Here is a 23,952-nt window from a genome sequence, read left to right as displayed (position 1 = left end):
AGAATGCAGACGTTTTCCCGACTAATCTTCAATATTTCAGTTTTATTATAGTATACATTTCATAGTTGACTGGCTAAAAGTAAACCAAATGTGTGTATTGATCACTGTTTTCAAATCTGTGGCACAGCTGTTTTAATTTCAAAAGATGTAAACAAATTAAACCCCATGTTGTTTTAATGGGAAAAGTTTTATTCTGTTGCGAATTTATGGTAAAAAAATAAGAAAAATGAATAGTTTTCCCTCAAAATTCACGTCAAGACCTTTAAAATAAGACCCCTCCCATCCTTCTACGGCCATCCAGTCACTCACAATTTCTTTACAAAAATTTGACTTACGGAATTATATATATAGATTTTAGAAAACAAAAATCAACACAATTTAGTTATTGATGATATTCTTTAGTTTAATCTAAGCATAGGTTTAGCAAAACACAATAACTTAATTTACCTAAATATACATATAAAAAACAATGTGATGTGCAAGTTATGTTAATTTAATCTAACACATGTGAAGCAGTTAGAATTTATTTAAAGTAGCCTCCAAATTCATACAAAACATCTATACATTGTAATTTTCATACTGTTTCCATGAAAACATATCAATAACATTATTTTCACTTAAGCTTTAAAAAATCCAAAGCAGAGCCAGAGTTGATACAGCAACGGCTATAAAATCTTTTTTTTCTATAATCATTGACATAGTTTTAGAATAAATAATCCATGATAAAAGGTTAGATTAAAATAAACCTACCTCATATTTATGGAAAATATTATATTTAATTTCTTTGTATCAGCTGTCTGAAATTGTGAAATATGCAGTTTAGCAGTTCTTCTTGTTTACATTCAAATGCTAAAGCAAATGTAAACAAACATTGTTAGTGTTCTCATCACAGCCATGGAGACCAATCAATATTTACTTTTAAAATGTTCACCTCAGAACTTTTAAAGCCAAAGGGGCAAAGCCTACGGTTAGTATCGAAATGTGAACAGTCCTATAATGGTCCTTGGTATGGTAACTATATTTTTGTAAAATTTTAGCCCAGTTGGTTCAGTAGTTCTTGCACCTATTAGTAATACACATACAGACAGACACCATTAGATTTTTATATAATAGTATAGATTGTAACCTCATTGAAGTAGGTAAATCACTACCTTAATGCTATATCACTTACTTTATGCCTTGGTAGATGGAACTGTGATCGTCAAATTTTAATTATTGAAAAATATTAGTTTTATTCATCCATCTTAAAAACTTATTATTCATATGATGTTTTTTTCTTCATCGTTAATTTGTTAATTACAATGTAGTATTGAAAAGGTAAAAGGATATTGCATTATTCGTCTTGCTACAGTTACAAGTTGTATACCCTATCATAATGTGCTATCTGCACAATTGAATACGGTACCTAATTAATTCAATAGAAAATCATATTCAGCAGAAATCATAGTTGGGCTCCCTTACATTTATTTCCTTAGCTTAGGTAAATCTCGAAGAATGTCTGGATGAATTCGAGGCTACAGGTGGCTGCTGGGTACATTGATCCTTTCCACCACCACCCCCCCCCCTCCACTCTATCTTTCAAGCTTCATTGCTGGACAACTACCCCAAATCACAATCCTAGAGTTATGTGTTTTTATGTGCAACTAAATGTTTTTGTATACTTTAAATAAGTAAAATGGAATTTAAACAAATTGTAAACTTCCATCACATACCAAGACTTTTTTACATTGGTAATTAATTGGCAAGGGTGATTATTATACTAGTTGGCTGTGACTTATTTTTTTCTATTTTTATGTAGAACGTCTTATCTACAGTAGTATAGAGTCTATGTCATGTTGAGTTCAGATTGTTTAACCTACTAATAACCCTCAAAACTAAGAAATCTTCAACAGTCTTCGTTTAAATAAGTAACTTTTAATTAGAACCAATAAGAATAGGTCTTCATATTGGTTGGGGAAAGACTGTAAGACTCACTGAAGGAAGAAATTCACATACATATATTACATGCAAACATATTATAGACCATGATTAAATGTAATAAGAATATGTTTTTCTTCCATGAAATAACTCTATGGTTCTTTCTTTTGCATTGAATAACCTGTTGTTAGAAAAAAACACCCAACAGCTGTTAGGAATCTTTCAAATAATCAATCACAAACACAATTATACAAAAACAAATACTGTAACAACAAAAAATAATTAAATTTACAATAGTGTTTATACCTACATAATAGTTTAGTGGGGATTATGCATTTAATTCCGTACAGTGTGGCATTTTTTAATCAATTGAAATATTGAAACATGTTTCCAAACATGAACAGTAATGTTCCATTACATAACATAAGCTGTGTTTGGGGCCGTGGAATAAGTGGTTATACAAATGTTCTTTCGAAGACCCCACAGAACATTCAAAACATTGCAAAGGTAACTTCACCTATAAATTTGGAAGTGCAGGACATCATAAACATATTTAAAAAAGGTAAAGACAACTTGTTTTCAAGTAAAAAACCGACAACATCAAGAATACCTGTTCAGCAGTTGTTATCAAAAATCACAAAATATGATTTTCTCTCAACAAATGCAACATATTCAACACTGAACTTAAACTTTAGAGGACAAAATAATTATTTACTCGCAAACGCCAGACATGCACATTTGTTTAGTCAAATTCATGGATTTCGAACATTAAGGCCCAATAAACCTCGAAAGAATGATGAATCCACTGAAAAACAAAACAACTTTTTTGGAATCAACTCACAGGTAAAACAAACCATGAGAAACTTGAAAGAATATAACCAAAGCTTGGAAAAAGAGAAGTTGCCCCCTGAACAGCACCAGAGAGCGTTGCTTGCATATGTGGAGGGTTATGTGAGTGGCAAAGATACAGCAGGACAGATGCCTTGGTGGAAAAAGTGGACCACATTGTTAGGATCACTTTTTTCAATCGGCACATCACTGGTGCTTATTTTATATTTATATTCAAATATGAGCTCTTTAGGTTCTCTGTTTGAGTCACCGGAGTCAAAAGAATTTATGGAGTTGAGTCATAAATTCATTGATGTCAAAGGAGCAGACGAAGCGAAACAGGAATTGAAAAACGTTGTTGAGTTTTTGAAAAATCCCGAAAAGTTTACTAAACTCGGAGGAAAATTACCAAAAGGAATTCTTCTTGTCGGTCCACCAGGAACAGGCAAGACTCTCTTGGCAAAAGCTATTGCTGGGGAGGCTGGAGTCCCTTTCTACAGCAAATCTGGAGCTGAGTTTGATGAAATATTTGTCGGCCTCGGAGCGAAGAGGATTAGAGACCTTTTTAGACTAGCCAAGGAAAACACTCCATGTGTGATATTCATTGACGAAATTGACTCTATAGGAAAACAACGAACATCGAGTGTTATGCATCCACACGCTAACGACACAATCAACCAGTTACTGACAGAAATGGACGGGTTTAAAAGCAACAGCGGAATTATCGTCTTAGGAGCGACAAATAGGAGAGGTGATCTAGACACAGCCCTCCTGAGGCCAGGAAGGTTTGACGTTGAAGTAAACGTTTCTGTCCCGGATTACAAAGGTAGAACAGAGCTGCTCAATCACTACTTGGGTCAAGTGCCCCATGGTGATATCGATGTAGAGAAAATCGCAAGAGGAACAACCAACTTTACTGGAGCAGACATAGAGAGCATGGTGAACCAGGCCGCATTGAGAGCAGCTGTGTTGGGAGCAAAACTCGTCAGTACAGAGCATATAGAATACGCTAGAGATAAGGCGTTGATGGGACCGGAGAAACTATCGAAAATACTAGATGAAGAAACCAACAAGATCACAGCTTACCACGAGGGCGGACATACTGTGGTGGCTTACTTCACAGAACACGCACAACCTCTGCACAAAGTGACAATCGTTGCTAGAGGGTCTTCTCTGGGACACACGTCTTACATCCCTAGCAAAGATGTTTACCATGTGACAAAGACGCAACTACTAGCCATGATCGACACCATGATGGGGGGCCGGGCCGCTGAGGAACTCATATTTGGAACAGAAAAGGTTACCTCTGGAGCATCTAGTGATTTGGAGAAAGCAACTGATCTGGCTTCGGAGATGGTTAAAAAGTGGGGAATGTCAGAGGAAGTGGGGTTATCGAGTTACAGCAACCGGACCCTGATGAGTCCTCAAACTGCAAATCTGATAGATGCAGAGGTTAAAAAAATCCTGAAAGAATCTTACGAAAGAGCTAAAAACATCCTTATCGCTCACAAGGACAAACATAGAGAACTGTCTGAAGCTCTTTTGAAGTATGAAACACTCGATGCGGATGAGATTAGTTTAATCATGGAAGGCAAGACTATTAGGAAGCCGCAACAGAAGTAAATCTTTATCGGTGGAGTAAGAAATTATAAATTATATAACTAGCTATTGTGTCACAAGTGTTTTGGAGGTTAGTAAAAATACTAATCATATGAACAAAAATAAATTGATTAACCCTGCAATGTTTGTTTTACATCCATTTTCTATAACTTACTTGTTTCTCCTTGATACCATAAGTGATTGGTTACTTTAGTTTTTAAGTGATTTGGTTGGTTTTAGTACTCGCCTTAATAATAGTTCCTGCTCAAAGAAACGCATAGTAGGAAAATAAACTCTAAAGAAACAGCTAGTCTGAATCAGTAACAAACCTATAAAAGGCATGTAATTAAACTTTACACTTATCTTTTACTCAGTTATATTCAGGTTTAAAATAGCCTATGTATAGTTCGGCCGCTTAGAAAGCGACCTCCTCCAGCATTGGTTTAGAATTAGCGCGCAGGTCGTTTTCTAAGCGGCCAAACTATAGTATCCATACCTGCTTCAATGTCAAGTCAAAAGTAATGAAATAAATTAAACAAATGGCATAATGTGGCATATGGAATAATGGCATAATAAAGTCGCATGTTTAGTTTTGAGAAAATTTTGTAGGCTGTTTTAATGTTTAATAAAACTAGACTTAGCTGTCCTTGGTCATTGGATCTGTACGATACTTGTTAAGTATGTTAATCTGATTACTATTCGTCACTTCTGATATAACTCAATCACTTCTGAAAGTCAAAATGGTCTATTTGTAAACTCTCGATACAACCAATATTTTGATATTGGTATCGGTATCAAGAGTAGATTGTCAAAAGTCTATTACAACAGACATATTTGAGGATTATAAAATTAGGTTACACTTTTAATTTAACATATTTTTTAAACTACTTGTAATCTATTGAAGAAAACAAAGCACCAGCATCAACAATAAGAAATAATAAGTTTAATGACACAACAATCGATGTACATAAATTCAATTATCTAAAAACAACAGATACATCACCATAGTATTATTAGAGTCCATTTATATACGTATATAATTTACAATCAGAATTGCATTGCTTGTGTAGCTTAAACCTCTAACAAATACATATAAAAGGTATTAATTTTATGAGCTTTAAGGTTACTTCAAAAAAGGTTAGAAAAACACTATGGATAATGATCAATAATTTTCTTATAGGTAGCCTATATATAAAATGGTTTAACATAAAATCAATGTTTACTTTAAGTTAACATGATTATAATAAAATTTAAAAAACTACTTCTCGATCCTCTAACAACAGCTCAATTTGCAATAAACATTTTCACAGATCGAATATGTCCAACTTAATTATATAAAAGTTAAAGCAAAATCAAACCGACACAATCTAAATATCTTGCCTTAAAGCTCAGGGGAGTAGCAAATTTACACAAATTTCTATACATTTGCATTGGACTTGCATACAGCACCATATCAAATAAAGTATACAGCTATACAATGCTACATACTATTACAATACGCTATGTTAGTATAGAACCAGTAAATGAACACTCGGAATGATCAGGCTGATATCAGCCGTAAGGCAACAATCAGTCAAACCGATGTTTAATCGTTTTTGGCAGCATTTCATTCAATAATTTAATGTGTGAGTAATAAAATCATATTTTAATCATGCACATAAACTCTTGGTCTTCCACAAAAACCATAAACCATTCAGTCTTATACTAATATTGAAATACATGCTTAAAGAATATTTTACCTACGACCGTTTTTTTAAGTAGCCGTTTCAGTTCAGTTCTTAGAATTGAAAAGTTTTCTAATAACAGCATTGTTTACTTTCATAACAACATAGTTTTACTCATAACAACACGGGTAACGGACCAATGAGATTCAAGGATTGAGAGTGAAGTAAAATTGTAATGATTCAAACTTCAAATAATCAATCAGCTCTTCAGGCCAATTTAATTGTTGACTGGTACAATTAGAGTTTGGTACAATGTTTCGTTGCATCACTGTCAGTGGCAATGAGAGGTTATAAACGAAAACATAACCTCTCTTAGAAGTTATGAGTAGTGATTTTAGCAATTAAAACACTGTCGTAGGTAAAGTAGTGTACGCAACTCGCATAAATAGTGTTAACGACACTTGTAGAAGTTTTTAAGGCTCGTACCTTAAATTTTCTACTTGTGTCGTTAACACCATTTTTACGCAATTGTTGCGTGAACTACTATTCTATTATTCGTATAAGTTGTATACAGTTCACAATTATATTTAAAAAAGTATAAATATTCTTCTTCCATATTGATACTGATATAAACTGGGTATAAACTAATCAGAAAAATGTTTAAATGTGAATATAAACAATAAAAAAAACAGAATAACAAAAAAAATTTAATACTTCTGACGCTTGACAGTTGTGATAGTAGGCTATAAATTGACAATGTTTCTTTAAAATACTGATGTTCAATATAAAATTGGTAAAAAATGTATATAAAATACTACGGATTTAATACTGGTCCAGTGGTTACACTGATATGTTTCAAAACTTTTTGCTTTATTAGTGAAGTAAGTGGCGTTACAAGTAAAACCATAGACAAAAATAATTAATTATAGACTGTCAGCCGTGCTCAGTTACCATGGTTACCAAAGGTTCTACAGCACACCGCTGAGAGTGCCGTGTAGCTACGTAGCGTGTGCGCCAGAACCTATGGTAACCGTAGCACAGCTGACGGTCTATATTTAATTCTTTTTGTCTATGGTAAAACTGACCTCAAGTAATGATTTGTTGTTATTTTAATGACTCACAGTCAGTAATTTATAATGTAAATTGATTTGAATTCTACATAACGAATAAAGTAAACTCTCTCATATTTCCTATTCTATCAAATCCAGTCTAATAAAGTTATATTATAATATTAAAATGATTGACAGAGTACCCAAAGTGCCACTATCTTTTGTAATCCTACTTTTAGAACTTAAATATATTTTTTTAAAGCTCTTCTGTAAAAATTTGTTCAAAAAATAAGTGGACCTGTTTAAAATTAAGGATTTATATCTCATCCCACTTACATTTTAACATTACCTAAAGGAGTTTTCGTTTATAATGAAAAACATTTTTTTCTACAGGAATATATATACTAGATTTAATTACGTGTTAAATTTGCTACTGATAATTAAAACTTTCCATTAATACAAAATACTAGATAGAAAGTATACATAGGCGGCCAGATACATGATTGAATGTTTAAAATTAATAGTTAAATTTATTATTGACTAAAACTATATTTTGATTGGTTCCCTAGATCAGGTTGGGCAAACAAAAATATTTTTGTTTGCTTATTTTAAGATCTAGATGTTACTGGGAGATTTAGATGAGTTTTCAATTATTATACAGGGTGTCCTATAAGTAAACAGCTAAACTCCGGGAAATAGTTTGACAGGTAAAATAAACAGTTAATCAGGAATAATATTTTTCACAAAATCGCTTCGTTAAACAGGTATCCGTCATTTTGTATTTTTCACATAAACATTTTTATCTTTGTATTATTTGAACCGATCTTTAGAAAACTACGTGGAGACACTTAGGCCTACACAAGAGTATGTTAAGGTACAAATAACCTATGTTAGAAAAAATCAACTTGGTAAAATGAAAAATTTCAGAATGTTAGACTGTTTACTAATGGGACACCCTGTAACAAAAATTTAAGCGCAGCGTTAATTTTTTTTTCCTAAAATACCACCATCAGGTTTAAAAAAGATTGACTTAAAAAGTCAAGTTTTATCAGTAAAATCAGTGATATACAACTAACAAGACTCAAACCACGATATAGAGCATAGGGTCAAAAACATAACATCCAAAACTCTGCACATGTTCATCTCTACAAAAAGAAAATCATAAAACTCACCTAACGACATATGAACTATTATTTGTGATGATTCTTTAGAACACTTTACCATCATGTAGAATCTAACAGTCATAAGTTCTAGCTTCTAAGTAGATATGATTGCCTAAGTTTGTACTAGTTGATGAAAACCTTCTCCCTGAAGAAACTAGTGCACCGCCGATGCTTTTGTTCGGTTCAGTGTTTGTTATTGGGTCTTTGACTTCTTTTGTAGCTCCTTCCAATCCGTAAACAAATTCCTCATGTCGGCCAATGCTCGCTCTATTTGCTGGGCGAATCTACTTGCGTTCTAAACAAACACAACTGACTGTCATTGTTATGTAAGTGAAGTTGCAGGGAGTTTGCAAAGATCAAATATGTAACAGTTTGGAATTTAAGATTTTTAAAGAATCTACATTACACTACATGGATTTCTAGTTATTTCTGAAAGGCAACATAACATATTATGTTGAAATTGATTATTAATGGTAGGCCTACACAATAAATTGCAGGCCCACCGAACCGAGAGTGTCAACAGATGAAAGGTAATGCAAGTAAAATGTATTCAAACACAAAGAAAATTACCGATGGTACTGGCCATACAAGTGGCAGAGACAGCCGATTTAGCAATATTAAAGCTAAGGTAAACAATGAGGCCAAGCGTAAAAAGGTGAATATTTCAAACATGTTTTCAAAAGAATTTGCTGCTCTTTTCCTTTGATCACTTTTCATAAGAGATATGAGGAATCTGAATGTTTGTAATTTTTCAAGAATTCATCGGTTAGCTTACGCCTTGCCACTTGATCGTATTGTTTGCTGTGTTACTCACCGTCTGGTTGGAGCTACGTTTGCAGGAGATGTGGAAGAACAGCAGATCCTCCCCAGCGATGATGTAGGAGACTCCGTATCCGTCGTCTGCTACAGGGCCAAAGCCTCCGCCAGCAGAGATGCAGCGAGGGTACTTGCGCAGGTCTAGCTTAGACGTCTGTCCGTGAGGCGTCTGAGACGTAGACAGTCTCCACGGTTCACTCAACACCTCCTACAACAGTTTTAACTTTAGACAGTGTCTTCATAACTTAAAAATTAAATTCACTGTTTTATGAGAATCATTCATAGTTTTTCATGATCATATTAGTATACCTTTTGTGACGGCAATAAAAGTGAAACGCAAGTATTTTAGTCTAAATTTTGTAAAATGGTTGGCGACTTAGTGCAAATGGTAAAAGCAATGTTACATGTTGAAGCTATGTGATTCTACAGTTCACTACTGCCCACACTGCTGTTGCTCACAGTCTTAATTAAAAACAGTGTATAGTTGTGTGGATTTCAGAGCAGAAACATGCAGACTGCTTGATTATCAAATGCTGAGTGGGACTTTACTGGCCTATAACAATACCTTGAGAAATGGAGAGTCGACTTCCAGATACTTGGAGACTACGTAGAGACAGAAGAGATGTCTGTCGATGCCTTTACCACACATGGCGTCCTGGTAGCCTCTCTGGTGTTGCTGACAGGCTGCATGTAACAGCTTGATCCTCTCCTCTGTCTGAACAACAACTCACTCAGTATGTGAATAACAACATTTCACTCAATATGTGAACGTCTGGATAATTAGCTGGACTTCATTAGTCAGAAAGCAACACAGGTCATTCTACACCCACCTGCATTAAAATGTTATAGCTTAAAATATAAATAAATAAAAGGGCGTTGCTTTCTTATATGACTTTTCTCAGGATCAAACCAACCTTTTGATTGAAAGGCAAGTACTATAATCTGTGAGGTACATAGCTATGGGATTTAATGACCAGTAGTAACACAACAAAAATCATCTGAACTAATTCATTTTTGTGTTAAATCTAGCTTAGATACGTAACCTTTTTATAAAAAAGATTTTAAGTACAGTAGAACCCCGGTTAACCAAAATAAAAGGGGGAGAGCCGTTTCGGATAACCAATTTTTCGGTTAACCTGTTATATGCTAAATATAGCCTATTTTTTACCACGGGGAGTTGGGAAAATGAATTTAAAGCAATGTCTATATAATACAGTATTTTATTTCAGCTACAGAAATGTTACAAAGGGTTAGAAAATACTTTAAACTGAAGTTACTTAAGCATTTTACATTACGTATTACTTATATTTTAGCCCTGTATTATTTTATGGAACCGTTTCGGTTAACACGTTCGCGGCGGCATGGGAGCGATCGCTCCCATACGGAACCCTAATGCCATCCTGGTGGGTGCGATCGCTCCCAAGCTGCAATGCAGTACGAAATTATTTTATTTTTAAGCCAGGATTAGAGCTAGAAACTTGAAACCTCGCACAGCACTGCTCAATAGTATACTGTATTTTGTTGTGGTGTAGGTTGGTAGTAAATTTCCCCGTAAAATCCCCGTCTGGCAATCTCAAAAATTTACTTTTTGTCCCGTCTTTTTCCCTCCATTTGGCAATACAATTCCAATGGGACCGGCTACGTTCCAAGCAGTGCTGCTATCTGTGGGTGTTTAGCGAACTACGTCGACTCTCGTTGTAAAGCAGGACATCCTCGCATGTTATTTGCTATTCGTCAGACCGAAATTGGAAAGCCAATCACACGCGGCAATCGGGTTTGTTCGGCGCTGAGGGCTCCGCCGCACTGGGGATACGCCCACCATTTGACGTGCCGCCGTGAACGTGTTAACCTGGGTTTTGGTTAACCCGGGTTTTGCTTAACCCGAATTCGGTTGACCGGGGTTCTTTTGTAATACTTAACTTGGATTACAGTAGTTAATTTAACTGGATAGTATCCAACTCCTAAAAATTAGTTAAAACAAACTGAGTTTGAATCAAACAAAACCTTGTTTACCATTTTATAACGAGTTACATGGGAGTAATTAAATTTCTCGTCATAATGACAAACAAAATAATTTAAAATTGGTGTTCAATAATCATAGATGCTTGATGATTTTGAAATTTTATTTCGCAGAGAACAATACTCACTGAAGATGACTTGTTTTGCATAGCTCGCACCCAAGCTGCAGACTCTATAGTGCAAGGTCGTACAGTCTCTGTGCGACCCTCCCGGTACAGTCTGGTCATGGACGCCTCGTAAGTCAGGCTGAATCTACCAGCATCCTACACATACATGTAACTGTAGAGTTGCTATGGACTGAGAATAAGAGATACATGGGGATCCATACACATTTAATATAGTATATTGAACACTTGAGAACTTTTCAACATAGGTAAGTACTGCTTACACCATAAATTCCAAAACAAGTCAAGCCGCTTACCCTGAAGTAGGCCAACTGTAGAGCCATCTGTATGTAGGCGTCCGGGCTCACTCTCGACTCCTTCATGAAGCCTTTGCCGTAGGCAGAGTGCAAGTAGATCCTCAGATCAACATCATTCAGCAAAGACATGGACACCTGACCAACAAACAGATACATATTTACTAGTGTAATCATATACAACATACGGAAGTTGTACTACCTGAGTTGTACTACAGGAGTTCCTACTTTTTAAAAATATTTTAGTGATTTACAAAACCAACTATAACTTCCTTATTTATTATTTTCCATTCAGAAAGATTGGAAGACAATTTGCAATTATTATACGAGTCTATTTCTTTCAATTGTAAACAAGACATTCATGGCATTTTGACACAAAAAACTCTTACTTGATGTTTACTCATATTTTTTCCCAAAACAGTTTAGTCAACTAAAGAAACTTAAAACACACACAATAACTCTTGTAGATGGACAGAAAATGCCCCAAGACAGAATATTTCCGTCTAGGAAAGCCAGAGGGCATTAGCGGCGGGACAGAAATATTCCGTCCAAGTATGTCATTGGATTAATCTCATACAAACTGATTTTGTGAATAGATCACTTAATTGCCACATGTTGGTATGGTAAGAATTAACTATAATGTCACTCCAATGACCTATTTGGAACAACTGAGGTGGCACTACTGCTGCCCAAAGGATTCTTCCTTTAGGGGATCCTAGTAGTGGTAGTAGTGGCGCAGGACTTCGGTACCCGAGTATTGGTCGGTGAGTTCCAAACAAGGTAAAGCACTGAGCTAGAGATAGGCTACAACTAGAGGTAGCACTTGATGAAAGAATTGGGAGAAGTTGGTCCACATTTGTACTGAAGGATAAAGTTAATTATACTTAGTAAATTTCAACTAGGGGAATAGGGGATTGTACATACAGAAAACCACGAATCACTGAGCTAATTCCCCAAGTTAGTCACAACATAAAAACATTTTACAGCGTCTCAATTTTCTAACAGAGTTGCCGTGACAGTGTTACCTCCAGTTGTATTCCTAGCTCAGTGAAGCACTGCTAACTTGCATTATAGAGCTAGATTTAGTTTTCTAATGACAGGATCAATGTTTTTGTACTCGCCTGGTAAGACCTGTCTATGGCAGCCAATGCCGGGGGTTGCAAGTCCCACTGCAGTCTCACAGGGGTGGGCGGAGGGTTGAACTCTGGGTTACCGAGAGCTCTGCCGTCCTCCCTGTATCTGAGTTACAAAAACACTCAGTCAGTTCACTAACCTCAACCAACCAAACCACTGACTTTCAGCAACAGTGTTAAGCGTATGTGATATTGATTGATTCCCATGTGCATCTCTGAAATACATGGTTTATGTATATTTTTAAATCTTCCATTTATATGACAATGTATAAATCAAGCGATTAGATGAAACATAAAATTGAAATCTGTTTGTTTGGATTACATTTGAAGCTCTACTCAACTAAAAAGCAACAGCGTACAATAGCTGGACTTCGGTGTATCATCTGATTCCTCACTATCATTAGTGTCTGCTGTTAAAGATTTTAATATTTAAGTTTATCGTAGGCCTGGATCTTCATACAGTAGACCCTCTCTTGAACGACCTTGCATTAATCGATAATCGGATTATTCACCCTCACTTGTAAAGTTTGTTTTAACCGACCTCGTTTTGAGAGCAGTTTGGTTTAACCGTCACTTTCTAGGAATCTCGGCATTTCTGCTCCCACGCTCGGATGGGAACAACATGCATTTCTACGGAATGTTACAGGCTATAAATGAACATCCCGTCTCGTAACAAAATGCTTGCTTGTATCTTAATTTTGATAATTTCTATACTGTATATTCTGGATTTTGAAATACTACTAAAGGTATCAAAATAAGAATGTTTAGTGACGCTTGCCTACGACTATAATTTATTTCACTGAAAGTATTTTAGATTTTACCGTTTTTTGGGTTAATTTGTGACTTTTCTATCATCAACACTTAAGAAAAAAGGAGATAAGTGAAGTTTATTACGGTATCTAAATAATGCAGCATGACTTCAGAATAATGATCATATAATTCTAAATTAATAGCTTCTTTTTTAGTTTTTAGGGGTTGCCCGTTTTAAAGAACCTTTTGAGTTATCCGACCTAGGTCCGGTCCGATTAGGGTTGGTTAAGAGGGGAGGTCTACTGTATTTCACAAGAAAAAAAAATATTTCTGAAAATCTTTACAGCTCAAGCAAATTTAATTAAGTTTACTTCAACATTTTGCCAACTCCTGATTTGTTTCAATATAAGAAATAAACTACTATTTTTATGAAAAGTTTTCAAGGTACTTGAATTTTAACATCCATAACAGAATAAATAGTATGTTTTTAAAAACACAGTTTTGTCGTTTGAACTACTGTACAATATTTACCCTCACCAATATCTAAACATGCAAAAGATTGGGTAGATAAACAATGGATTTAATTTGAAATATTTACAAAATGAACCATAAGCATTAATTAAAGCAACAAAATAACAATAAGCTTAAAGCAAACCATATAAAAGTCCACCACCGCAGTTCAATATTAAGCATTTAAGCATCCAAATATAAAAATGGGCAAAAGATACATATTTATTTATAATAAAACTTTGTACCTTATGTAAATCTGGAAATCAATTATTTCCTTAGTGTTTTGTTGGCAGTTTTATTACACCACCTGACTTGTAGTTGTAGTGGTATCGTTCATTACAGATTCAATTAAAACAAAAACTTAACAAAACCAGTAATTAAAAAGTGGCTTATCGTAAATCAAAACTGAACATAATTTGAATGATTTAAAGCACTTTGCTGTCTGAAATCAGTTTTATTTTTACTTTTAACTAACAGTGGCGTTCTTTTGAAAAGTGGTACTGAGTAATAAAACACACAATCTACAAAAGAAGAAAACTACCATTTTAAAACCAAGATAAACTATTAACAATGTCTAAAACATCAAATTAAATTTTCAAAATATACTGTAAATTAGGTTTTATGGAGGTTGTTCTGTAATGTTCAATTATTAAGTGTGAAATAAATAAAATTACACACTGCCCCCTCTTAAGAATTTAAGAAAACATATGAAACTAAACTACTAACTTGAATGAATCCTGTTTCAATTGATTAAGTTAAGTTAGTTTTCAATCTTTCCTGAAACTGTGCAAACCACCAATTAAAGAAATGTGTTTTTTTTTCAATCTTTTACAACATGATGTATTTTAGGTTCTGCGAAATTGATATGCGGAAGAAAATTTGTATGAAGGTTGCTGAATTAGTATTATTTAAAACTGCTATAACTTTGCACTAGAGGTCAGGAATTTTGGATCCTGAATATTCACTATTCAAGGATAATTTTAAGAAAACAGAATGTAAAACTTGCTGTAAAATCAATTTAATTTACTTTGTTTAACAGACTGATTTACTTGAAAAGATTCTATAATGTTTTATTATAAAACACTAGGATCCAGGCAACATCCATGATCATCTCGGAACTGTTGGTAGAAGTTTACAAGAGAGGAAAACATAAAGCTGTCTTCTTCAACAGCTGATTCAACTTGTATGAATAAACATAACTAGCCTCACAATGTATTGTTACAGCCTGATATTTGCTGTAAACAGTTGACGAGCACAATATCAGGAAAGACATTGTTAGTACCGCACAAAGTTATATTTACCCGTCGACCATGTCCGTTCCAATGACAAACTCCCACAAGTGGCCCATAACCGGTGCGTCTGCCCTGGAGTCCAAAGAAATTAAACAAAACTGCTACAAAATAGAAAATAATACAAGCGTGGAAAACAAGGAGCAAAGCATTTAAGTCTACTGTTCAACACGCTATGGTTCATTGTGATTCTACCAACAGTAGACTACGCCTGGTCTCGGTTAAATTTGTGAGAATTTTCCTACTGTGTGTATTAATTAGTTTTACCTTTGCAAAAATCTTTAGGTTTCATTTATTTTTTTATTTTACAGCAGTTGTGAATAGACAAAATTTTAATCTCCATTATTCAGATCGTGATTAAGCTGATAACAATTAAATTGAAAGCACAAATTGTTTCACAAATTGTTGGTGCAATTTGGAACTTTTATTATTTTTGTAAGTTTACATCTATTTTTACTAGCTGTTACTCTATTCTTTGCACGGGAATTTCATTTTCAAACCCTAACCAGGGATACTATGAGTAAAAACTACTATCCATACACCAGCTACGGGCAAAAACCTTTTAAATAGACTACCGTACCAAAAATTAAATCCAATTTTTCTAAATTTTACAAATTTGGAGTTTTATCTTTACGTTCTCTACATTTACTTTTATTTCAACACAAATTCAATTATTTTTTACATTTTAAAGCACCGAGACGAGAAGTAGTCTACTTTACTGTGAAATCATGAACATTAACTAACTACATCTAAAATATTAAATATTCAACTACACAACTCTACATCAAAACTACGTCAACCTAAATGCTTTGCTGTCTGTAGTGAAGCCCGCAATCCACAACTGAAATAAAACAATAGAAGAGCGAGAGAGAGAGAGTGCGAGTGAGAGAGATGAGTTTACCCCATGTTGACTGTTTCATCGGACACGACATACTCCCAGAAGTGAGACATTACGGCTGCATCCGCCCTGAAACCGGCACAACTTGACATCACTGAGGAGGGGCTTTCACAGAGATTTACTACACAAAGTTACCTTTAAGAAAAGACATTACTCTAAAAATTAATTAATCGTATCAATTAATCAATCAGTCACAGTAGCTCTGTAATAAAATCTTTAACTGAAAAGACAGACATTGATAGTTAAGGATAAGTTTTTGGACTATCGTTTTATTTTGTTCTGGATCACCTCTGAACTGTCTTAAGATCACACAACGTCCATACTAGCAATTTAGGTTTATGACAAAAATCACAAAACAATAATTATCTAATTAACATTCATATAATTTAACATTAAGGATTGTAAATAGAATGTAATTGAAAGCCAGCTAATGCTTTCATTACTGCATAGTTTTATCTTGGATTACCGTAATTCGATAAATACTCCTTTGTTCAAAACTACTGCACCGAATAACCGTCAATGTTTCTACAATCTGAGGATTTGTTTAAAATCCTAACCCTACTCACCAGGAATGTTCTGCGTTGAAGCCAATCTGTAAAAAAATTACACAAGTAAGTTTCTACTTAAACTTTAGCATAAGACAACCTATTGTTTCAATAGTCAAAGCTTAAACTATACAACAGTATCAGAAAAGTTCTTGTTTTGATTATTTCCATTTGGTAAAATAAAATAAACTACAGTAGACTCTCAATTACACAAGTATAATGAATTCGTTGAACAAACACTAAACCCACTGCTTTTTAGACATTCATTACTATTCTAAATTACTCTTACAAACAACAAACAGGCTGACAACTAATTATTGTTCAGCTACAATAAGTTAAAAGGACAACAATACCTTACTGTCAACAATCTTTTACTATTTGTCAAAATCATTCATGGAAACAACAAATAAATGTTAGGCTATCAAAATGTTGTTGTTCACTTGTATGGCTGAAGATTTGAAAAGTACCTTTAAGATATTACAGGTTACTTACTCTGCCGTTGGTCCCAATACAGAGAGTGAAAGACTTGTCAAACCATCGGTCATAGCCCTTTCCATGGAGTAGGATGCGTCCGTAGTTGTCCAACTTTGTAGGTTCAGTCTAAGGACAAAATGTAAACTTAGTACACATAACGTTTCTAAGTTAGTTATCCTTTACTATCCAATTGTGTGTTCCAATTCTTTTGACATACTACTACTTTACCATTGATTTAATTGCTTCAATTTTCCCACTGAATATGAATAATTCATTGTTTAACAACACTATTTGGGAAAAACTACAGTACCAATATTCAAAAGTCAAACTCACCTCTCTCCTTCTCCCAAATAAACCAGGCTTAAAAAATACAACTTTTACTATGCTTCACGGAGAAAAAACAGTAAAAGTAATTTATCATCAGTTAACACCATTGAGAATTTACAGACTATTGTGGATACCAAATGATACAGTGTTTGTAAAAAAACTAACACTATCTAGCACCAAACACATAAATAAATAATTATATCTACATGTCGATAATAAAGTAAGAGTAGATGTAATATAAACTATTAGTTTAGGTTTGATGATATCAATAATTTATGGTAGTAAAATCATTAATTTTGTAATACTATTTGAGCGTTAGGAGGAGATTTTCTGGCAGCAGCTGCAACTTTATTGTAAATTGTGCTTCACATTTTGGAATATATATATAGGTTTGTACCTTGTCCATTCAACAGTTTTTACAGAAGTCAATGTATTACTGCTTTCCGGTCAAATCACTCATTATCAAATTGAAGAGGGTTTAAAAAGAACAAACGTCTGCGAACATTATTTAATACGCATGTTGCATATAGCAAAACAATACGATAAAAGTAAATAAACATTTACGACATTTTAAGATACTAGGCCGACCGTAAATAAAATTTGAAACAGACCCAGGTTGTAGGCACAACTAGCCACATGACACATGACACAACTAGCCAAGTCGGAGAAGGTACAATATTTTATATATTATTCCAATTTCTCAGTCTTGGGGGCAAGAACGTTTAAGTGAAACATTTTTCACATGTCCAAACTTTCTCGTCGGCTATATCCTATGAGTTATCACACTAATGTTTGTACACTACAAAACAATCAAAGTGATATCCAACCTCGTCAAACTCGTAAGGCACATCATCCAGAGCAACAACGAAAGCAGATTTCTCAATTGCGTCTAAGCTTGCACGGTTGGTGCCCTTGAAGAAGAACTCGGACCTTGCGTTGGCCCAGGCAGTGCGCTCTCCTGCAGTCAGGGCTGCCAACCTCTCCTCACCGACTGCTGGGGCACTCGTGTCTTGCAGAATGTAATTCATCTGACTGTAAAACAAATGTTTGACTTTATTACATATTTTTACAAAATTTTGATTTCAGTGTCAGTGAACCTTGTGAATTAATTGAAAGTTTCAGTATAAATCTTAACTTAAGAAGGTTTTTATTTGTTCATACCAAAACATCAAACCAAAAAATTGTTGCTGCTTCGCACACCCCTAATATCTACCCTAGTAGTTCAAAATATAGGAGTTAATATATCGAGTTGAATTGGGAACCAATATTATATCTGTCTACAGCACCAAGGTGTGTACTGCAAAAAAAGTAAGTCTTGTGTTTAGTTTTTTTACATTTAAAGCCTTACATTTCAATCTCACTGGGCAGAAGGATCCTCTTTTTGAAGTAGATGGGCACCTTGAAGTATCTGCCCTTGTGGTAGACCACAATGTGTTTGGAGTCGTTGTAATGCACAATCTTGTCCGTCTCGACCCCGGGAACTCTCGTTGTGTTGAACACTCTCTCGTACTGCCACGAACACAGCGGCACCAGGCCTTGGATCAGGATCTGGCAAACAAATCAAATAAAGATGTAACATAGGGCACAAGGGTTTTTATGATTTTTAGTTAGAATAATAGGCTTACTGAACGGGAAAGAGTCCATAGTGGCACAAGAAAAACAGAACTTCACACTATTTACGCAAAACATTAAAATATTTTCACTGTCACTGACATTTTCAAATAAGGAAGAGAGGAATTTTCTTCAATTCTAATGGCAGCCAGGAAGTTGTTGAAACAGTGTTGCCAATGTGTACAGATCACGGTTATAGTTGATATTGTATACTCTTTAAGTATGTAAGCCTGCTTGCTAGGTTGGATATGAATGGTGATATCTTAGGATTAAGTTTGGGAGTTGCCTTGACTTTTCGAACCATTTGTAAGATCATTCCCATCTTTTCAATTGTGACAGGTTACATTGAGGAGGCACAGATTTCACCAATCTACCCAATCATTCTCTGAAACTGAACCGTAAAAGATTTGATTTCTAACCCAGCGAAGATCCAAAAATCCCTAATCAATTATTTACCAATTTAACTCTTTATATACAAATACATGACTATTTTAAAATAACAGTGAAACTTACAGGCTCAAGCTCCTGTCGTTCGATCAGCCGTCGGTACTGTAAAGCCGTGTGAATGATGGTTGCTGCTCGTGCCGCCTGGTTGGTGGTGGGGTGCATCAAGATGGCGTCAATGCCGTAGAAGTTTGAGTTGACCATCAGTGGTGACCTCCCTCTCAGGTACACGTATTCCTCCCACCAATCCGACACATAGTTGCTGGACCACCTGTGCCAGACCACTTGTCATCCAAGAGTTAAGATTAAATTATTTATTACCCTTGGTCAAAAGTTTATCGAGACGTTTTCTCAAATGTACGTTTCCTTAAAAACGTTCCTCCGTGGTTCAAAAATTAATCAGAATTAAAATTCTATAGTATTGGATGTGAATCCTAATACTAAGTTAAGGTACTTAAATAAAAACTCAAGCAATAGAGCGTCATGTAAGAAAATGCAGCAAGTCATGCTTTTATTTTTGAAGTTGCAGAAAGCGTCTGTGAAGATTTCACGGTTGGAAATCTCCTGTGGATGCCTCCCACTGTCTAGGGAAATATCCTCCAAAATTCTTTGGCAATCACAAAAAAATATTGAACCTCTCTCACGGTAGCCAAGACATTTTTATCGCTTTTCGCGATCGCAGCAGAGTCGTGGACTTTTACCCTCCATAACAGAGACATCTTCACTGTCTTTACCGAACAAGGTAAAATCGTAGACCCCTTCCATGGCAGTGTAGGTATCTTTATTGCCTTTTGAGGTCAAGACAAAATTAAGAAAATATACTTATTGTTGTTTACTGCATCAATTTTGGATGAGACAGGCTCCAGTTTGAGAAACCTTTTATTGCTGTGTGGTAGCTTATTAATAAACAAGTCTGACACAGTTAATCAGCCAAGACAATACATTATGAAATTACATCATGCATTTAAACGTCTTATTTTTCCATTGTTGACGTTACCAGCTGTTTTCATAAAGGCAAACAGTAAATCCTCCTGTTTAGTATTGCACACCTTGTATTTTAAAATAAACTTATCTCAAACTGCAAACTTATCTCAAACAAAATGTGAGCAGTTTGCTTCAATTTAATTTCCAATACATTTTTCTTACAGCTATATACAAATAGGTGTACACAACACGATATAATTAAGACATAGGTAATCAAACACATACCATGATTTCAGCATGAGATATCGTTGTAGTTTCACAGCAATCCCATTCTCAAACTCGTTTGCCAGTTTCTCCATCCTGGAGTACTGAGCATCGTCCAGCAACGGTCGGACGCTCCGCAGATACTGCAAATCAGTTTTCTAATTACTTTACATCAAACAGATTTTTGTGTGTGTTTTTGCGCCAGTGGCATTTTTTACGTTTTGATAGGGAACGGTCCAACCATTGGTCTTGGTTGTTGTTGACATTTTTGTTAGATAGCATCATTTATTCATAGCCCATAAAAAATGGCATCTGTGTCTGGAAACAATCTCGCTTGGATTTGAACCAGCAACAACACTATATAACCACTCGGCTACCTAGACCCGGTTTAAATCATATCTCTTTTACAAAGAGAAATGGGATGTTACATTGTTGAATATGATTATCTATTCAGATGGACCAAAATGATCGTGACAAGTGTAAAAACAACTACCTAAATTAAGCCTTTTGACACAATTGCCTAAATCAATACCAATTATATTGCCTAGATTGTTTTGTTTATGCTCATGGTCTATTCAATTATCTCAGTTAAAAGTACTTTCGTTCATGGTTACTGTGAAAGATTATTGAAGAAAAGTTATTGATAAGATCTAATCCAAATATATTGATACGAAACCCTTTTTTTTATTTATTGAATTTTTAGGGATTTGATTTGATTAGGGACACACAGCAATGGTGGGAGATAATAATGATAGTTCTGAGATCAGGGATTAAAGAAATGATAACACTGGATGTAATAAATGCACATTACAAAATGTATAACAACTTAAGTTTCTACTGCTTTTCTAATGTCAATCATGTTGGACAAGCATTACTATGGTACATTTAAAATTAATTCATTGTCTACGTAGCTGAGTGGTTATAGTGCTCGCTATCAAATATGAAGGTCACTGGTTTAATTCCAAGCAAGATCTTTTCCATACCCAAATTTGTGCTGTCTAATATTCAAGGTAACAAGCTAACTGGTAAATGGTAACAAGACCAGAGTTTGGACCGTTCTCTTAAAAAAAAAACTTTAAAAATGCCATGGGCGCAGAAAACACAAAAACAAAAAAAGTTTCTTATTCCATATGTGGTAAATTTGCTAAAAAACCCCCAAACATTGAAAAACATAGCCATGACTTGATACAAAAATACATTACTTCCGATAAATATGTGGTTATAGTAACTCACTGACTATTAAGCGCACCAATTGTAAGGTATGTGGAACGCACGATCCCGATCTTTACAAGCAGGTCCAAATGGTAAAAGACAGTCTTAACTATTGAAGCTACCAAGTTCCAATTCTCCACCAGGGTTTACATGAGATCATAAATAACACTGGCGTTGCATTTTCTTCAATTTAAATACAGAATATCCAAGAAACTGGGCTTATGGATTATCGAAGAAGATTTTACAGGTCTTAGCGGTACCATTGTTGTACTAAGTATTGTACTGACCCGATGCATTGTGTCCTTTACAGAGGGTAGAGGAAGCCGAGGCAGAGATCCCTGATAGCTGTATAACATAGGCTTGCTCGCCCCAGACAATAGCTTGACCCCCATCAGCCACATCTTGGTCTTGAGTGAGATGGTCCGGTCCTTGCCTCTCTCTTCATACATCCATCCTGGTACACATACATATACAGTTTAATTTGATTGAGACATGTCCCTACATAGCTTAGTGTTATCACTAGCATTAAATGGGTCCCAAAACTTTAAAAACTCCAGATCCTCGAAGATTACATTTATTTTAGGATTTCCTCAAGACACGATTTGTTCCAACCGTCAACAATTTCACCGAGTCATGACTGATGATGATGAAATCTCTAAGACCATGGGAGATGTTCACGATATTGTTCCTGATTCTTTCACTATTACAGGTGATGTCCCCGCAATCACAGATTATAGTTATCACAACATTGTGATAGGTACAGGTACCCATTACACAACTTTTATGATTACTAAAAGCTAATACTGTTTATCTATTGGCAACCATAAGAGGTCCTAAAACCCCATCGTTTTACAAAATGCAATGATAGTCAGCTTAAATACTTATTTGTGATTAGCTAACCATTTTTTCATAATAAGACTGATGTTCCACAGTTAAACTGGACCAAATATGTGACTGTAATTTTTTACAAACAGTTGATACCTTTTTCTAGTTATCATAATGATGGCTATTTTAACACAAGGTTATTAAAAACTTGCTTCTAGTATTCCTTTTGCCTCCTATATCAAGTTTTTCACATTGTTTAAGGATACAATGTTGAAACTGTCATCTTTATTTAAACATCTACTTTCTTTAGAATATTTTCAACCATTTTAATTTAGGTAGGCCAAAGTTGTTTTCACTGGCCACTGCAGTAATGTAGTTCTGATCAGATTAAATTTATATAGTATGCAAATAAATGTTAGAAGTTGTATAATAAGTTACTGACAATCATATTACAAAACTTTTTCTTTAATACAAGTATATTACCTTTGTACATTAGCAGAAACTTGAGGAGATATCTTATTGTGTAAATGATTCCCAACCAAACGACCAGCGACAGAATCATACACGCCGCCACCTGGTAATTTAGGTTATCTCTGGAAAACAAATTACGAATCAAGTGATTGCAGTAAATCCAGTAGACACAATTAGATTTATTGAAATCCGACTGTTTACTTAATTTCTATACATTGCACTGTAGATATTCTTTGTAATGTTTTGTGATGGTTATACAGTAAATATACTTAGCACTCATGACTGGAATCAAACCAGGTATATTACAAACCAAAGTTATCGGACAGATTACTCATTTACAAATAAAAATAACCAATGAGGATCTTTTAAACCAATTGCATAAAATGTTAACAAAAATACAGTAATGAAATTTAATGGGATGGATGGCAGAAGATGTTGGGGAGGCCAACAACCTTTTGGGGTTTGAGTGGCCACGTAGGTATGCAACAATGATGTATTCATTATGTACTAATATTATGAAAAAGCGTATGGCGGGTTCATGGTCTTCCTTCAAGTGAACATTGGTCGTAAAATCAAATAGTAACGGATAATTGAGGGTCAGTCCCAACGTTTTGTTATTCCAGCCTGATCAGCATGGTTTTACAAGTAGTTTCAGATGATTCTACATTTGGTACAAGGTTCCTTGTCAAAGGGTCTAATGATCAAGTAGCATAAAGATACTCTACCCAGGAACCCAGGAGATAAGAAAAATGCAGGAGAAACCCCAGTTCTAATTAGCGTAGGTTGAAAAAGGACGGTACTG

General features: G+C 34.9%; 2 protein-coding genes across 5 annotated transcripts in view; one reads left to right on the top strand and one right to left on the bottom strand.

The window, feature by feature from the left end:
- The first annotated feature begins 2,772 nt into the window (after positions 1-2,772).
- On the top strand, positions 2,773-4,475 carry LOC128995544 (ATP-dependent zinc metalloprotease YME1L-like). The gene has a single exon (XM_054420562.1). It carries the CDS (start codon positions 2,773-2,775, stop codon positions 4,366-4,368), a length of 1,596 nt encoding a protein of 531 aa, XP_054276537.1. The 3' UTR covers positions 4,369-4,475.
- A 790-nt stretch (positions 4,476-5,265) lies between these two features.
- The window catches only part of LOC128994058 (carnitine O-palmitoyltransferase 1, muscle isoform-like), a 39,343-nt gene continuing 20,656 nt past the window's right edge, over positions 5,266-23,952 (bottom strand). For 3 of the 4 annotated variants that reach the window (XM_054418279.1, XM_054418280.1, XM_054418278.1), the window contains exons 4-18: positions 23,163-23,272; positions 22,142-22,308; positions 20,664-20,785; positions 19,524-19,725; positions 18,748-18,947; positions 18,227-18,431; positions 17,091-17,198; positions 16,620-16,645; positions 16,057-16,122; positions 12,595-12,712; positions 11,477-11,611; positions 11,184-11,318; positions 9,602-9,751; positions 9,035-9,244; positions 5,266-8,515 (exon numbers count right to left, since the gene is read on the bottom strand). In XM_054418279.1, coding sequence (XP_054274254.1) covers positions 8,414-8,515; positions 9,035-9,244; positions 9,602-9,751; positions 11,184-11,318; positions 11,477-11,611; positions 12,595-12,712; positions 16,057-16,122; positions 16,620-16,645; positions 17,091-17,198; positions 18,227-18,431; positions 18,748-18,947; positions 19,524-19,725; positions 20,664-20,785; positions 22,142-22,308; positions 23,163-23,272 — 2,056 coding nt within the window. In that variant the 3' untranslated portion in view covers positions 5,266-8,413. Of the gene's footprint in view, positions 8,516-9,034; positions 9,245-9,601; positions 9,752-11,183; positions 11,319-11,476; positions 11,612-12,594; positions 12,713-15,167; positions 15,231-16,056; positions 16,123-16,619; positions 16,646-17,090; positions 17,199-18,226; positions 18,432-18,747; positions 18,948-19,523; positions 19,726-20,663; positions 20,786-22,141; positions 22,309-23,162; positions 23,273-23,952 lie in introns of all 4 variants that reach the window. The other variant, XM_054418281.1, reaches the window with a different exon arrangement.

The sequence above is a fragment of the Macrosteles quadrilineatus genome, unplaced genomic scaffold (assembly GCF_028750875.1).
Source record: "Macrosteles quadrilineatus isolate MER2022 unplaced genomic scaffold, UCM_ALF_1.0 Scaffold_5__1_contigs__length_97177068, whole genome shotgun sequence".
Lineage (NCBI taxonomy): Eukaryota > Metazoa > Arthropoda > Insecta > Hemiptera > Cicadellidae > Macrosteles > Macrosteles quadrilineatus.
Note: the sequence above shows the minus strand (reverse complement) of the source record. Positions and strands in the feature narration are given on the sequence as shown.

Coding starts and splice junctions, on each gene's coding strand:
- LOC128995544 (XM_054420562.1), top strand. CDS start 2,773: ATGAGAAACTTGAAAGAATATAACCAAAGCTTGGAAAAAGAGAAGTTG.